Source organism: Grampus griseus, assembly GCF_964374135.1.
Source record: "Grampus griseus genome assembly, chromosome: 11".
In the NCBI taxonomy this organism is placed as follows: Eukaryota; Metazoa; Chordata; class Mammalia; order Artiodactyla; family Delphinidae; genus Grampus; species Grampus griseus.
Genome location: NC_139005.1, coordinates 83,630,836 through 83,647,559, shown reverse-complemented (window position 1 = coordinate 83,647,559; position 16,724 = coordinate 83,630,836). Strand labels below are relative to the sequence as shown.

Below are 16,724 nucleotides of genomic sequence, written 5' to 3'. Positions count from 1 at the left end.
TTAGCTTAACAGCGGAGCAACAAATGCGTAGAAGTTGTACGATATTTGGGGGAAAAGTGGCAGGATGTTAAATGACAGCATTTCAAGCTATACAAGTGCCCAATTTCTCCCCACAGCATTTCAAGCTATCCTATACAAGTGCCCAATTTCTCCCCACAAAGTTTTTTTCAGTGGCCACTGAGCTAGATATTTGAATAAACATCTTTACACAATGATCTTCCTTCTATTCAGTAGGTACAAGATATTTTGACCGTCAACTCACAAAGTGCTAACTTGCTTTTATAAAGGTCTTGGTGATAACTCTAATGTTCCAGGTAGAGCCGAAAAACATGTGTAAGAAAAATTATCAAATCCCTACGGGTCTTCGTCAACAGGTACAACTTCCAGGGACTGGTAGTTGATACTGCCCCACCTTCTTACCCTCTCCAGTTCTCGGGGCTAAGTGATCTCCAAGGTCCCTTACACTGATCTCTAAATTTCTAACAACGATTGGGTGATTGATCATTTCCTTAGCCAGAAGGAAGAATTTGGAGATTCCAGTCACCATGGTGAGAATTCTTGGTTTTGGTCTGGATGGAAAATGTTCCCAGGAAAAAGGACACTGAATCCTTGAACCTCGCTCTGTACCAATAATTATCTACTACATCCTTCTCTAAGGGCCTCCTGACTAGAAGTGAAATCAAGACAAGCAGCACCTGATGTTTATGCATGCAAATGTTATTTCCTCCCAGATTTTATGTTACATCTTATTTGTCTAAATTAATGTTGCTATTTAAGTATATTCAAGGATAAAATAATAATTACAGAAAAAGTATAATGACTTGATTCTTCACATTATCAGAGGTCCATTATATTCATTCATTCATTCAATTCATTCTATAGCTATTTATGGAGCACCTGAAATGTTCTGGGCACTGCTCTAGACATGGGGCTGTAACAGTGAACAGAGACAACTCCCTACTGTCATAGGGCTTCTAAGCAAAACTCAATATTCCTTGGATAACAGAATTGCTTGTTGATAGGTGAATGGTAGCACCAAAGCAAGGAATCCAGAATTTTTAATCCAAGAATGGTTACTTTCCAATAAAGATGAAATAATAATAATAAGAGTAAATAACAATTGGTAATACTTACATAGTGCTTACCATGTGCCAGGCCTATTATAAGTGCTTTTATGTTCTAATTCTTTAATCCTTAATCCTACAATGTAGAAACTATTATTATCCTAGTTTATGGATGAAATTGAGACACAAGAGATTGTCACTTGCACAAGTTCACATAGCTAGAAAATGGAAGAGCTGGATTTGAGCACAGCTTAGAATGTCTGTGACTTTATAGATTCTAAATAAACTACAAAAATTCCCAATCTTCTAAAGCTCTGCCTCTCTCCAAAGGAGATAAAGAAAAAATGAAAAAGAAATAGCTCCTTTTTACAAAAACTAAAACAGAACAAAATGCAATAAAACAACAGAGGATGGTCCCAAAATGTGATTTTTTTCCTCACTAGGAAAAGATGTTCCAGTCCAGAAGACAGAATTTTAAAGGCTCTCCTTCCTGTCAAGGAATCTGTGATAGTAGCTGATGAATAAAAACACATTTTTGTGTAATTATAAAGCAATCTGTGGTTCCCATGCCATCAAGGATAAAGAGAAGCCTGAGTGAGGTTTGGCTAAACTAAAAACTACAGGCCCATCTACCTATATGTCTTTCTCAGAAAAACTTGGCCCAAGCTGTCTGTTAAATTGAGTGGTGAGGCATAGATATGAAAGGTTGAGACCCAATGTTAGAAATAGATAGGTAGGATACAAAAAACTTCATCAAAGTAATGTCACTTTTTCTCCCTTATTTGTAGGAAGTACATTTGAAGAACACAAGTAGAGGGAGTGCAGGAAGCAAGAACTACAGAATGTAGGAAGACCTTCCTGAAGAGTGAAGAATGACATGCCACTGGCAGGATCCTTTGCTCTGCACGAGTTACCTGTTAAACACCAGAAGACCTACCAAAAAAATAAGTTTGATAACATTTTAAAAGATGGGCATTCCCCCCAATGAAATACGCAAGTAAACATTCCAACAATGTCTTTAGGAGTGATTGTTAAAAGCTTTGCACCTTGCAAAATGGTCCTGGAGTTGGTAGATTGCTGTTGATCCTTTATCAATAATGTTCTATAGAGAAAATATATATAGAGATCTTAGTCCCTGCCTCTCAAGAGCCACAAATGCATGGGTGTTATATAGATCCAGTTGCACTACATTTGTCTCTGAATCTTGGCTGCTAGAGACATTCATTCAGCAGCCTTATCTAAGTGGTTTATTAATTTTTTTATTTGCACTTCTTTCTACGCAACACAGGCTGTTTGTTTTACAGTGTCTGGTAATCTTGTTCGTCTATCCCCCTCCCCCCTTCATCACCTTTTTATTTGCCAAATTTGGCCTCCTCAATAGCAGCAGCAAGCAGTCAAATAGAACACCAATTTTTAACCCACGAGATTCCATCTGTGGCATTTGTACCAAACATAAGTTGGATGCATTTATTTTAGACACAAAGCTTTATTATTTCCACATCTTGCTAAAAAAAATTGCAAGTAGTTGCAACTTTGAGGCCAATCATTTTAGGCATATGTTTTAAGCATAGAAAGTCTCAAACTCTGAATGGTTCCTTCAAATGATGAGTGAGTGTGCGACCTAATCAGTACTTCTCTCTTTTTATTTTTTCCATATAAAGCACTATGTAAATTTAGCATGTCAATAATACAGGATGTATCAAACAGTATGTAAAACTCTGTTTTTTTAGTACAATGGTGCTATTTTGTAGTTTGTTATATGAAAGAGTCTGGCCAAAACGGTAAAAGGTGAAAGCAAATTAAAAGAGGAAGCCTGGAGCCAAAGGTGACACAGAGGGGAAGGGTACTCAAAATTTAACCATTTGGGAAAGAAAAGTTCCCCAATTACGCCTTCCAGAAGAAATAAGACACAAAGTCCACTGATGCAAATTTGATTGGCGAGTCCAGAGAGGAGTAGAAGAAGCAGAAGGCTAGGAATTTTAACAGTCCTGGTTTCTTATTCTCGCTGAAGAAACAAACATCTGCCGACTCTGTCACGGACTCACCACTCTGTGACCTTGGGCAAGTCACTTCACCTCTCTGTGCCTCAGTTTCCTCATCTGCAAAATGGGGGCAATATGTCATCTACCTACCTCACAGGGGTGGTATGAGGATTAAAAAGATAAAGCTCCAGATTTTTATCCTGAGTTGCTATGAGGGCGTCAAGATCAGAGCCCTTGAGTTGCTGGGATGCAAGGAATTCTATGAACAACTCATTCACAGCATAGCTAGAAAATTGATAAGCTGAATGCTCCTGACATGCCAGTTCTTGTCAGTGAAGCTATCCAACTAACTATCCAACTAACTAGTTGTTAAAAGCTAACAGCTCAATCTCTTTTAAAACACTTTTCAAAATAACCTAGAAATATTTGATCTGCAATTTGATTTTGAATTCTGCATTTGGATTTATGAATACAAAGTGAAAAGAGAGGAAAAGAAAAAAGGAGAAAAACAAAGATTTCTATCAGCGAAAGGATGATTATTCCATTTGCTAGCACTTACTGACTCTGCCGGGAAGTTACTAATAACCTAATAATACTTCTTTTAATATTATAAATGATACTCTATTCATTTTGAAAAACAGTTCTTTCCACTTTTCAAGTAATCTAAAAAGAGTCCCAAGATTTCAAATATTGAAATAATAACTAATAAAATGTCACAAATTTACTTTCTTTAATGAATTTTGTTCTTATCCTTGGAGATACTGATATATACATATATTTTTGGTTAAAGTATGCTTGACTAGAATTGCTAGTTGAAAGACAAACATTTCCTTCACAGCTAGAAATTTTCCCTCATGTCTGCTTAGAAGAGTGGCCTCTAGTCCTCTGTGGATGTGTCTTATCCATTCAACTGAAAACTGGTATCAAGAAAATCCAATGATGAGGACAGGTCCATGCTGACCTAGAAAATATTTCCTGTCTACATATCAAGATTTTCTTATTAAAACAATGAATCATCCATCATTCAGATCTTTTTATCTGCCTTAGAACTTTTTGGTGAAAAGCAACCAGGCTTGATTATTCCATGCAAACTATATCCCTTTTATTCTTGGAGAGTGTACATGCAAAACAAAAATAACATCTTTAGTCTTCATCCCACTGGTTCACCTCAAGGTTCAGAGGCCAGAAAAAAACAAGATTTCCTGGATCTCCGAACATATGCAAAAAGAAAGCCTATTTAATGGACACCTCTGGTCAGCCAACTAGTATTTTAACCTTAGTCCACAGTGTTATTTGAATTTAGCACCCCTGGCATGCAGAGCTATGTTCTGATCACTGTGGACAGATGTAAAAGAAACCATAGGTAATTTTGCCCTTCATCTGTCTTCTAGACATATGGGTTCTATGGAATGAGATGCTAGACCCATTTTCCCAAAATGGCACTCTGATTTTTATTTCTTATTCCTAGTGTGTACCTTTTAAAATTACTATAAACAACGCTTTACATGCAACCTTCTGCAGACCTGTAAGTTTCCAGACATAGTTGAATACGGTAACTCTAAGAGTGTCTATGACTTATTTCATTCACTTAATAATTCCGTTCACAGCAAAAAATACCCCAGTGAGGAAAGCTTACATATGTGAAGTCATATTACCCTTCTTAACTTTTTCTAGTACATAGTCCTTTCCAACTGTATCATAAATTAGCTAATTAAAAATTAACTAATTATACTAACCCACTATCTTATTTTCAAATGATTTAAAACTAGAAGACAAATTGCTGTCAACTCCAGAAGTCAGCTGATCACTATATGCTACAGCAGAACGACCTGGTACTGACAGAAGGAAGCACATAAAATCTTACAACTCAAAACTCTATAAGCTTTGCTTTAGAATTTTGAGATGAGGCAATATCAAGACGTTTATGAAAGAGCTATAAATACTGGTAAGAATGAGCTTTTAATTTATGGGTTGATTTCCAGTTTAATTGACAACACTGAATACCTAGGTCAAATTTCCATTCCCACTTCCCCAAATAGTATAATTGTATTATTCGAACATTTTAAGATGAGGAAGCTCCACTGAAAAAGTTAAAGCATCTTTCCATCAGAATCCACTCTTCTAGAGATAAAGAAAAACTCTCCCAATACCCACCCTACACACACACACACACACACACACACACACACACACACACACACAGACACGTGCACACACACACTCATCCTAAGAGTCCAATGGAATACTGAGAAGAAATCACTTCCTTGAAAAATCTTAAAAAAAAAAAAAAAAAAAGCCTGGCCTCCCTTGAGAATCCTTCCCCTCCTCGGAATGTCAGTGTTTGTGTAGATGAAACCATCTCATGCACTATGACTTCAGGGTTTCTGTTATTAGTTTATGCACTTGGGAGAATGCTTAAAATGGAAGATGTAGCACATTTTGCTTTCCCATTTATTGTTTGGCCAGCTATGCCAATGTGGTGCTATTGTTTCTTTAAGAAAGTACTTGACTTAAAAAAAAAAAAGAAAAAAGAAAAAAAAAGAAAGCATAGACATATTTTTTTAAAGTATGAAAAAAACAATTCTTTAGATAGATGGCTTAAGAAAATAGCATTAGGTCTAGTCACCACCACCTTTCAACTTTATATCACTCACAAGTAGTGTACTGTTCACCAAATTGTGAGTTTGGGGGTGCAAGGGCAGAAGAAGGAAATTTTTTTAAGTTAGAAGGCTCCATTATTTTGTTGGCTCTCAAACTCAATAAAATTAGCAATATATTATCCAATATGAACACCTTGATTCAAGAGCATGGAGTATAAATGGGAAAGAAAAAAAAAAAAGACCTTATAGGCAAATGGCAGAACTGAAAAGATGATTAAGTTACTCGTTGGTTGTGTGTGTGCGCATGTGTGCGCGTGTGTGTGCATGTGTGTGCGCGCGCTCTCTGCTCTAAAACAGATATTCAGCAAGTGGAGAAAATAAAAACAAAAAGAAAAATGCATAGATTCACCTTCTAAAAATAGCTTCTGCCACATCCCCCTTGAGTAATTCTTTGGAGTTTACTGGTTTATAGAAGATATTCTCCCTTCACCTAAACATCTCAAAGAGCAGTAGCTCTCATAAAAAGCAATCACTGATCTCATTGGGAAGTGTTGGCAAGTATTTCCTTCTGAGATGGGGGTTATCTACTGATAAGGAAAGAGAAGAATTTATGAGAAACCGTTGAAAGAGATGGCTAACAATCTGTGAAGATTTTTTTGTTTTTGTTTTGTTTTGTTTTTTACTTTATACAGTCTTTATGAATATCTTAATGTTCAAAAATGACTTGTTCTTTTTCTTCTTTTTTTATATTGGAATGAGGGATGATAAGTTAAACCCACATAGACTCTTTAAAACTATAGGCTAGATAGAAATGTATGTTTGACTTGTTGAAGCTATAATCAGACTATTTAAAACGTTTTTGCTATTTTTAATCTTAAAAGATTGTACTAATTTATTAGAGACAGATCCTATGTGGTTCTCTTCATAAGAAAGAGCATTCCCACTCAAATCACCTGGGCTTTCCCATCAATGTTTTCAAAAGATAAATCTGATTTATGCATCATTATGGCATCATTTATTTTGAAATTTTAAAATAAACTAAGCGCGATTCTTTATGCCCCTCTCCTGCAATGCTCATAAAGTCCAGAATCTGAAGGGGCTAAAACAAGAGGAAAATTTTGTTGATTCTTTGTTTTTGGTTTGTTTGTTTGTTTTCAATGCTAGTGTTTAATCCTATAGTACATATTTGCTTATTGCTATGTTAATATTCTAAAAGACTTTCCTGTTAGGTATTAGAAACTGATACATAGATATCTTTTTTGTGTGATTTCTATTTAAAAAAAAAAAAGGAGATGAGAAGACTGTCTGAGCTTTAAGTGCATATGGTACAGGATAAAGATACAAATTTAAATAACCAAATCCTATCTGGAACAATACTTTTTGTAGGAAACCTCTCACAGATGAGACAGAGGCCCAGGGAGTTTTTGAAACTGTCTTTTTTCCTCTTAGTCCTTGTTCATTTAGTATCTGCCTCAAAATTTTGTAGAGAGCTGACCAAGCTGAAACCCTAGAATTAAAGGGGCCTCTTTAAAGCATACATTTCACATGTTCCTTCTTAATTTATGATGCCACATTGATCTTAAACACGGTCACCGTTTCTCCCCATTCTTCAGCTGTCATTGATAAGGTCTTTCAAGAAAAAACAACTTAAAAAGAGAACACAGAAGTTCAAATGTTACTGCCCAATTGAAATGTAAGTTAAGATAGAGATAGTTTCTCCCATTTAACCCCTGCTGAATCACCTGTCACCTTCCAAATGACCTTCACAATCCTTAGAATATTCCTTTTTTAATTGTCCAGCCCTACTGTATCTAAAAATTAAACATTACTCATTTTCTTTTGCCCAAAATGCACTGATGTAAAAGTAGGAAAAATGAAAAAAGAACTCGAAAATCCCTTCCAAACCACCCATTGGCCCCACTCACCTACCCATAGCAAGGTCACTACTGTTAATCCCTTAATCTGATTTTGTTTGGATATTTATCTTGTACCTGCTGCTAAACACACTGCAGGAGGGACTCTGAAACCTCAAGCCACCTACTCACATCTCTTATCTGTGTCTGTGTATTATTAAAATGTCTATTCAAATATCAAAAACTTTCAAACATCATGTAGCTTGTATTCAGTTTATACAAAGGTCCCAAATACTATGTCAGATCTCTTTTTTGCTAAGAGAGCTAATGAAGTGTGAAAACTGGGATTACATCATGTGTTTTGCTTCATTTGTTTTTATCACATTTAGGCCAAGTGTGATAAATAAACTTACAGACACTGAATTAATCTTCCCTGCTACTTTGAAACCAGAAAATAATCATTGGTCATTGATTTTATCTGTCTTAGTTCAAAAGCATATTTTTTATTAAATTAACTCTGATTGTATTTGAAATTATTATTCAATTCATTTATGGCAGAGGAATATCAATCCTAACGACTTCTAAAAATGTAACTAACTGAATCATTATCTGACATTTACTGTTTAATAAGCATATTTTGAAAATGTATGGCTAGAGCGTCATAATAAAATGATATATCTTTCTTTAGTAATTACATTAAAATTAATCATGTTTGATTAATTAGTTCTTTTGGACAATGTTGGTGTAATGTGTCATTCCTTAAGAATTCTATTGTCATGTAGCATTTTTATTAATTAAGGTCATTGCAACAAATAAACATGAAAACTTACCCAGAAAATAAAACTAATCATACACCAGAATGGAGATATCTTATAGAATTTACAGATTATATTTAAAAATAAATGTTTCAAAGAACTTGGACAAACTATGTAAGAGATGTATGAATTGTACAGTAGATGCATTAACAATAAAGCAGGTTTAAGTAACCCATCCCCACTTACCATAACCCAACAGTGAGTTATAATCCATGACAAAGCGTTTGGGAAAAGGTTTTCTATCACGTAGGGTACATAATATACAAGTAGCATTTAATACACTCCCAATATCGAGAAATGTTATAAGAATGTGATCTCTCAACACTGAATTTCTGTTTCAATAAATCTTTCTAATTCTTTACTGAATAGATACTGTGAATATCAAACTCACAGTAGCATTTGTGGAAGCACAAAGTGGAAAGATTAGTGATTTCCCTCTTGTTATTTGAAAGCATCTCATTCTATTTCCCTTTTCTTAAACCGTCCATGAGTTATTTGGAAAGCTACCTAAATGTAAAAAAGGCTCATGAGATTTTGTACTTGATTTTAAGGAACTAATAATATTACTAAAGTTTCCTGTATCATTTTCCCACGTGGGGCTCACCATCACGCCCAACTTCACTCACTCAAAGTATCCATGGTTCTCCCTAGGCCCAACAAGAGGACTAATCTCCTCGTTCTGTTTGTGCTCTGCATCGGACCTCCCGGGGCCAAAAGCTTCTAACAGCAGGGCGTGCACGCCTGCGCATGCGCATGGCTAGCCTGGGGACAGCCTTTTCACTAAAGGTTTTGTGGACGTTGAAGTAAGAGGGCAGAAAGATCTCAATCATCACTTTCATCTTAGTAAGATTCCCTTCCTCTCTTCTGCATACTCTCCCAGGAATTACTTCCTATCCAACCCTTCATCCTCTCTCTTAGAAAGAACTGGCAAGAAAATTCTGCTACTTCCTCCATCACAGCTTTGCCCGTAGTGGGGATGGGGGCAGGCCCGCTCAACTTTTATCATTGTATATGGCCGAAAGTTGTTTTTCCCTAAACAGAAGAGCAATTCTGTCCCTAAGGAATTCTGTCTTCCTTTAAGATCATCTAGGCCACATTACAGCCTCTTTTTGAAAATGCTATTTTTCCTTCCTGTAAGATCGGTGTGAGTGATAATTACCACCACCCCAACAATGGTTAATATTTGCTGAGAACTTACCATGGGTCAGTCACTATATCAAATGGTTCACCTATGTTATCTCATTAGTCCTTATGAAAACCCTATGTGTCAGGCACTGCTATGAACCCTATTTTACAGATGAAGAAATGGAGGCTCAAAGACATTATTTAACGTACTGAAGGTCACAGCCAGGCAGGGTAGGCTTCAATCTGGGTTTGAAGACATCAAACCTGTGTTTTCACTACTTCACCATTCATGCCTCAATCCAGACACAAGGACAATTCCAGGTACCGACAGTCACCTTCTTGTTCAAATTTGGTTATACATGCTAGAAGCAGAAATATAGCTAACTTTGAGTGATAAAATATTTTTGAATATGGTATTATTAAGATAAATTAGAATTTCTGCTCAATAATCAATATATCTAACTGGGCTTTTAACCTTACCTACTGCCATTCCTCTACTGTTCACATCGCAATGTCATTTCGTGATAGTCCTTCGTATCACATATGTAATACCCAATGGTAAGTCAATCTCAGTGAGAAAGGGTATGTCTTAAGCCCTTATACAGTCCAGAAATAAACCATTTCTGCATAAGTAAAACTAGAAGTTGATCATAAAGAATCTTGCCAAGAGCTCTGGCAACACTACACCTATTGTTCTCCTGACAGTTTGTCAAAGTCACTGTGGTCTCAAGGAATGTGGTTGAAGCAAGGCTTCCACGGACAAAAATGTGGACTCACAGAGTCCATGTTCCTATATCCCTGTCCCTCAAAAAGCCCTTAGTTATCCCACTCTAGGGATTCCCAATGGGTACAGTTCTAACCCTAGATGGCATTTTGGAAACATGCAGGGACATTTGCAGTTGTCAATCACAATGACTGGGGGGGGGGTGTTATAAGGTATTTATTGGGCAGAGGTTAGAGCTCCAGACACTTCATGTAGATGATAAACCTACTTCTAATTACCTAAGCCTAGAATATAACTCCAATTTTGTTTATAAACTCAAAGTATTTTTGCATGATTTTTATATAAGCTGAATTTTCCAGGAATGCTACCACTGTCAGTCAGTGGTAGTACTGACTACCACTGTAGTCGGTATATATACCACAGTATAAAGGTGGTACTTTATTTCGTTTGGAACTTTACCAAGCATTGTCCACTGTTCTAGAAAAAACATCACTTATAGCAATGCTAATTGTACTATTTGAATCTCTCTACTTGCCACCTGTATCAGTAGCTGTCACATTCATAATTCTCCACATAGGGGTAAATTAGCTGACCACTTCCCTATGCTTTCCAATAGAGTTGGGCCTTAGCATTTCTATCTTGTAATGCATGTTATTTTACTATGAACTGTTTTCATTATACTTTATATTACAGTTCAGGCATCATTTTGATTTTTGTTGAAATTGTGTATTATCTATGAATTTCACTTTGGGATATTAAAGGGTATATTATAACATGTTTGCTATGAAAAGGGGAGCTTTGGGTCTGATAGGGATGAACACAACAATTATGATCCTGCCTGAGTAATAATGCCAGATGGATGGCAGAGCCTTTGCCCTCTTCCCAGTGAGGCATTTAAAGTGTAAAGCTGGGCCGAAAGCTTGTATCTTCCTCACCTGTTTATGGATAGAGATTAAACCTCTTTGGGATCCAATAAAGGATAATGGTTATGGTTAATACAACATCTGGTTTCTAAATGTTCTTTCCTTCACCCTGTGATGGGATGAGATGATTTTGAAAAGAATAAAGCAATCACTAAAATCAGAAACAGATGTAAATTGGATTTGAGACAATACCATCAGTACATCAAAAGTAAAATTTGACCTTGGATTTCAAGCAAGGTTGGAAATGTGGCCTAGAAGGGAGGTTTCTCATTTTAATGGTTACTACCAGGAAAGTTAAAGATTAAGTAACTGTCCCATAACTTCCTAACTATACTTTGTTTATTGAAATCAGTGGCTCCACCTTAGCCTCCAACCTACTCCAGAGGGAACAGTGGGAGTCTCTCCAAATGGAAATCTGGGGGGCTCATAGTCTCTATTCACGGCAACTTCTCTATATAAGTGCTGTGGTTGAATCCATCAGTCCACCCCACAAACAGGGAACTCTCTTCCCCAACCCCAAATGTCTAAAAGATGTGATAGAGAGACAGACAGATAGACAGACAGAGATGGAGAAAGTGCTCCCCTAGAGAGAGAAGGAGACAGCAGTAATAGAGGCAGAAATGATACCTAGTATTGTACTCTCCACCTTATTTGGCCCAGATCTTCTAATTCAGCCACCATCCTAGAACCTAAAATATTCAAAGATAGGTTACTCCAAGACCAATATTCTCTCCCTATTTTTTCTGTCTCTCTCTTCTTCAAAGGGCTTTGGGAATGGAAACATTTCCATTCCCCTCCTATAGCCAAGTAAATTCTCTTAGTTAATATTGAAAAGTCTCTTCTGGTATCTCTAGTCCTCACTGCAGTAGTAAAAGATACAGTGAAATAATTAAATACATATTTATGCTAGAATGTACTGGATGTTTATCTGTTTGCTCTCATATCCATTTCCCAACATTCTACATTTTCCAGCCACCCCCCCTATTTTTTTTCTGATTTCCAGGTAGGCTTGGCTGTAGGAGACACTAACAAAAATGGAGGGCAGGAAGAAAGTAGAAGCCAGGGTATTCCTGCCTTTTCTCTCTGCTTCAAGCAGCATCTTCAGCAGTAATTGCTGTTCCTGCCCCCCCACTTGAAGCGGCACCCTGTCCCCTCCGTGGACCTAGATCCATCCAGATGGTTCTTCTCAGATGGGAACACTACTTCTTCTCTGTGTCTCTCGAGTTCTAGGGATGGTAGTGACTTCCTGATGATGTTAATCTCTGGGTTGACTCCCATCTTTTATTTGGCTACTCATCTTTTCCATCACCTGTACTAAATCCCCTCTGTTTAAAATACCTAGAATAGTTTCTGCTGCCCTCTCTGGACCTTAACTAATACCCACAGGAATAACATAGTGGTAAGAAACGTGAGTGCTGAAATCAAGCAGATGTTGGTGTGTGTTGTGGCTCTGACACTTCTGGCTGTGTTCTTTAGACAAATTAAAACAACTTCTGGGGCTTCCTGGTGGTGCAGTGGTTGAGAGTATGCCTGCTGATGCAGGGGACGCGGGTTCGTGCCCCGGTCCGGGAAGATTCCACATGCCACGGAGCTGCTAGGCCCGTGAGCCATGGCCGCTGAGCCTGCGCGTCCGGAGCCTGTGCTCCGCAACGGGAGAGGCCACAACAGTGAGAGGCCCACGTACCGCAGAAAAAAAAAAACAAAAAACTTCTGTGAGGCTCAGCTTCCTCTTTTGTAAAATGATATTAATGACAATAACAACAACCACCACAACAATAATATCTACCTCATATTGGTATTTGAGGATTAAACATTATCATGTAATGGTTCCTAAATTTCTAGATTTCTCAAAATTGTAAAATTTCTAAAAATAAAAGTACAATTTTCAAGAAATTGAGATAGGGTGGCAAAATCTTTATTGGGCTAAAATAAGGACATTTTAAAAAACCTATCATAACATCATGTCATTAAAAGGGAATTCATTTTAATAACATGGCATGGATATAATCTCAGAATAAAGGGCAGTTTCTTAAATTTAATAAATTAAGCTTTATGAAAAACTCATCACATTGTCTTAATTTATCCCTTTCATCTTTTTAGTTTCTCTATGGCTAGATGAAAACACGGGCACAGTCCTGCACTGGTCTGCTTCTCAGCTCTTGTTTATGATACTTTTGTTGTCACTACTTCTATTGTTACTATTAGGAATGAGAGTACTCATTAAGGATCTAAGATATCCAAGGCAAAATTCTCTCCATTGGCTTTGTCACACTCTTTTCTACGTACACTCTTTTCTCTTTTCTACGTACACTCTGATTCATGGCCCCAACTTTTCTGAGCAAGTGACCACCTCTTCCCTTAATTTGACTCTGACTTAGCAAAATCAGGGAAAAAGTACTGTTTGAGCCTAAAAAATCCTTATACCACAAAAGCAAACGTAAAAGTTCAAGTCCAGCATTTTCTTGCTATGTCACTATAATCCTTCCTCTTTCTTCACCTCATCCCAGCCCAGCCAGCAGAGCTACAAATTTTCCATATAATGATTTCGAACTGTTTATATGATATTTTCAGGCCCTCCCTATATAGTACTGAAATAATTATTCTAATTAATTCATGGAAACAATGCAAATAAGTCAGTTGTTTGTCATTATGCACAACCTGAACACCAATAATTTTTCAACCAGTTTTACTGGCTTCCTCAGCACATAACTTCAGTTATTCCACCTTTTACTTTTAGTCATATTTGTTCCACACCATATTCTTCTAAGTCATCACTGTTATTCTTAGCAATTGCTATTAAATGATATTTGATGGTCTGGCCTCTTACTCCTCAGCCTTTTAAATTTTCCATAATGTCAAATAATAGAAGTATCCCTGATGAGGCAAACATGTCCCTGAAAGAAAAGTGAACCTATTTTCAAGTCCTTCTTAAGCTGTGAGGATTTATTTTTAATCTTTCAATGTGTGCATTACATTATTCCAAATTCTCTTTGGGGTTGCTCCTGCAGGACCCAGGGGTGTATCAGTCACTGGAAGAGCAATTTGAGAACCTCTAGGACTGATTTTTGAAAATGCAGTATCCACAGAAACACTCTTCAGACGCTATCCCAGCAAATGCTGGCAATTCTACGCTTGTGTAGAAGGTGGCTTCTGTGGGTTTGTCCAACTGCTGTTCTATGGAGACCATCACTCTTTTAAACACAGCACATTCTATGCTGTATCCTTGCATGACCATCACAAGAATTATGAACGTAGACTTGTATTTCCCAGAAAGAGTATGCCTCAAGCTAAAAGCAGCCGGATGAGATAAGGAAAATCAGTCAGTGAAAGGTTTGCTTAGAGTCTTTGGGGCATGTTCATGCTCTCCAGGGTTTATGTGTACAGTATTAATAAGCCAATTCTAAAAGTCAAACAGATAATACTCCAAAACTTGTACGTAGACTCTTGCACCAAAGAACCACATACTCCTGGATCAGCACACTGCTTTTTACCTAAGAAGTAAATGAATGTGGGAAACAGTTGTGGGTCGCCATCAACAGGACAGTCCCATGTGCATTTGGTCAGGATATTATCTCTGAAAATGTGATCTCTGTCTCATGAACTGAGGGAGGAAGGAAGACAAACTTCTTGAAGAAAAAACCCAGATAAACCCACTTGAAGCCATTCTTCCAGTAGTTTTAATGGATTGCACACAACCACTCACACTTTCTCGCCAGGCCCCCTTGGGACCAACACTACATAGTTTAGAGACAAGCAGACAGGATTAAGGGTGAAGTCTGTGAACCACGGAACACAATTTTCCTCTCCATGAAACTAACTGGCCCTTCTGGGGACCAAACCCATGACCCTGGGCTCATTAGCACTCTACTCCAACCATACCCAAAACAAATACAGGTTTGAAGCCAGAGGAGCTTCAAACCACACATAAGAATGTAATCAACAGAGCCACAGGGAAACACATAAAGTAAACACTTTCTATATAGGCAAAAAGAACAGAAGATTTGGAAAGAGGCTACATTCTCTGAATCCCTTAGTCATCTGAAGGCTTACTGGAAATTTCCACTTGGATATCTTCCATCATTTTGGCTTCAGCCATTTTCCTCTCTCAGCCCCCACCCCTGAAAGGAATTTACCATTTGGAACTTTCAGTTTATGGCACCATCACTCAGTCAACCAAGTTCAGAACCTTGGAGTTGTCCTTAGCAACACATTTGACAATCCAATGCATATTTAGTCCAAAAACAAAATTCATTGAGGACTTTACTCAGACATCTCTCATATCTCTCCTCCTGCCTATGCCCAAAAGCATCACCACAGTCCAAACCTCATCACCTTCTGGATATTATGATAACTGCCTACCAGTTTTCGCCTCTCCGATCCATTTTGTATACCATTCTTAAAATTCTGCTTTGCACATCTTCTCAAAAACTTCAGTGGCTACTGTTCCAACTTGATATCTTACATTTTCCCAGAATCTATTACAACTAAACTGTTCATATTCATCCCCACCTTTGCATAAGCCCTTTTTTTCTAGATGTCCAAAGACTAGCCACCATTTAAGACACAGACCATATTTCAATTCTGTTTTTCTAGGCTACTTCAAACCCTTTGAATCTTTCTCTTTTGAACTCCTGGACCCCACATTAGCAATACTAGGAATCTGATTCTCTAATAATCTATCACTACTTTATTTTTTGCTCTATGTAACACTTTACAATCATATTGTAAATTCTCTGAAGGCAGAGACTTGGCTTTTATCCCATGGGTATTTTTGAGCCCTAATGTGTGAGCGATACTATTCTGGGAATATAATAATGAATGAAACAGACTTACATTGTAGTAAGAAGGAGATGGACAGTAGACAAATACATAAACAAGGTACCTGCAAATAGTAGAGAAAACAAAAGGGCAACATAAGAAAACATGAATTGAATCACTATTATTAATTCATCTCTTTTCTGAGGCCAGGCAGTCCAATGGGGAAGTCAAACCCTTATAAAATGAATTATTACCCCATTCTGCCTTGGGTTCGCTCTTCCTCTAGCATTCTCTCTCTTACAAATTCCATCCTGTCATCTGGCTTTCTCCTCCATGAAGATGATGCCAAACTGATCTCTCTCTTCTGAAGTTCAGTCATTATAATCCACCACCTGACAATCACCTCCACCTAGAATTGCACTGTCCAATACAGCAGCCACTGGACAGCTGGTCGAAATTGGGATATGCTGTAGGTGGAAAATATGTACTGGATTTCAAAGACTTAGCATGAAGAAAAAGGATATAACATAATTGGTATTTTTATATTGACCACATGTTGGATGATAATATTTTGGCATTAAGTAAAATATATAATTAAAATTAGTTTCATCTGTTTCTCTTTTTTAAATGCGACTGCTAGAAAAATTTTAAATTACACATGGCTTACATTTGTGGCACTCATTATATTTCTATCAGACAGTGCTGATCCAGAAGTTTTGAGCACTTACTGTATACCAGGCATGATTCTACTTGATGCCCAACTTCTAGGATTGCTATTACTTCAATTCAAACTGAAGATGTCTTTTCTCCTCCCAAGGCTACTCTATATTTTGGCTTTCCTACCTTTGTCAATGATTCTGTTCCAACTTTCCAGAGTTAC

The 16,724-nt window shown here is 37.3% G+C and overlaps 1 protein-coding gene across 2 annotated transcripts in view; it reads left to right on the top strand.

Annotated features, from left to right (window-relative positions):
• The window catches only part of IGF1 (insulin like growth factor 1), a 69,969-nt gene extending 67,912 nt beyond the window's left edge, over positions 1 to 2,057 (top strand). For both annotated transcript variants that reach the window (XM_082665648.1, XM_082665647.1), the window contains one exon: positions 1,853 to 2,057. In XM_082665648.1, the coding sequence (XP_082521774.1) occupies positions 1,853 to 1,912 (60 nt within the window). In that variant the 3' untranslated portion in view covers positions 1,913 to 2,057. The remainder of the gene's footprint in view (positions 1 to 1,852) is intronic.
• The last annotated feature ends 14,667 nt before the right edge of the window (positions 2,058 to 16,724 follow it).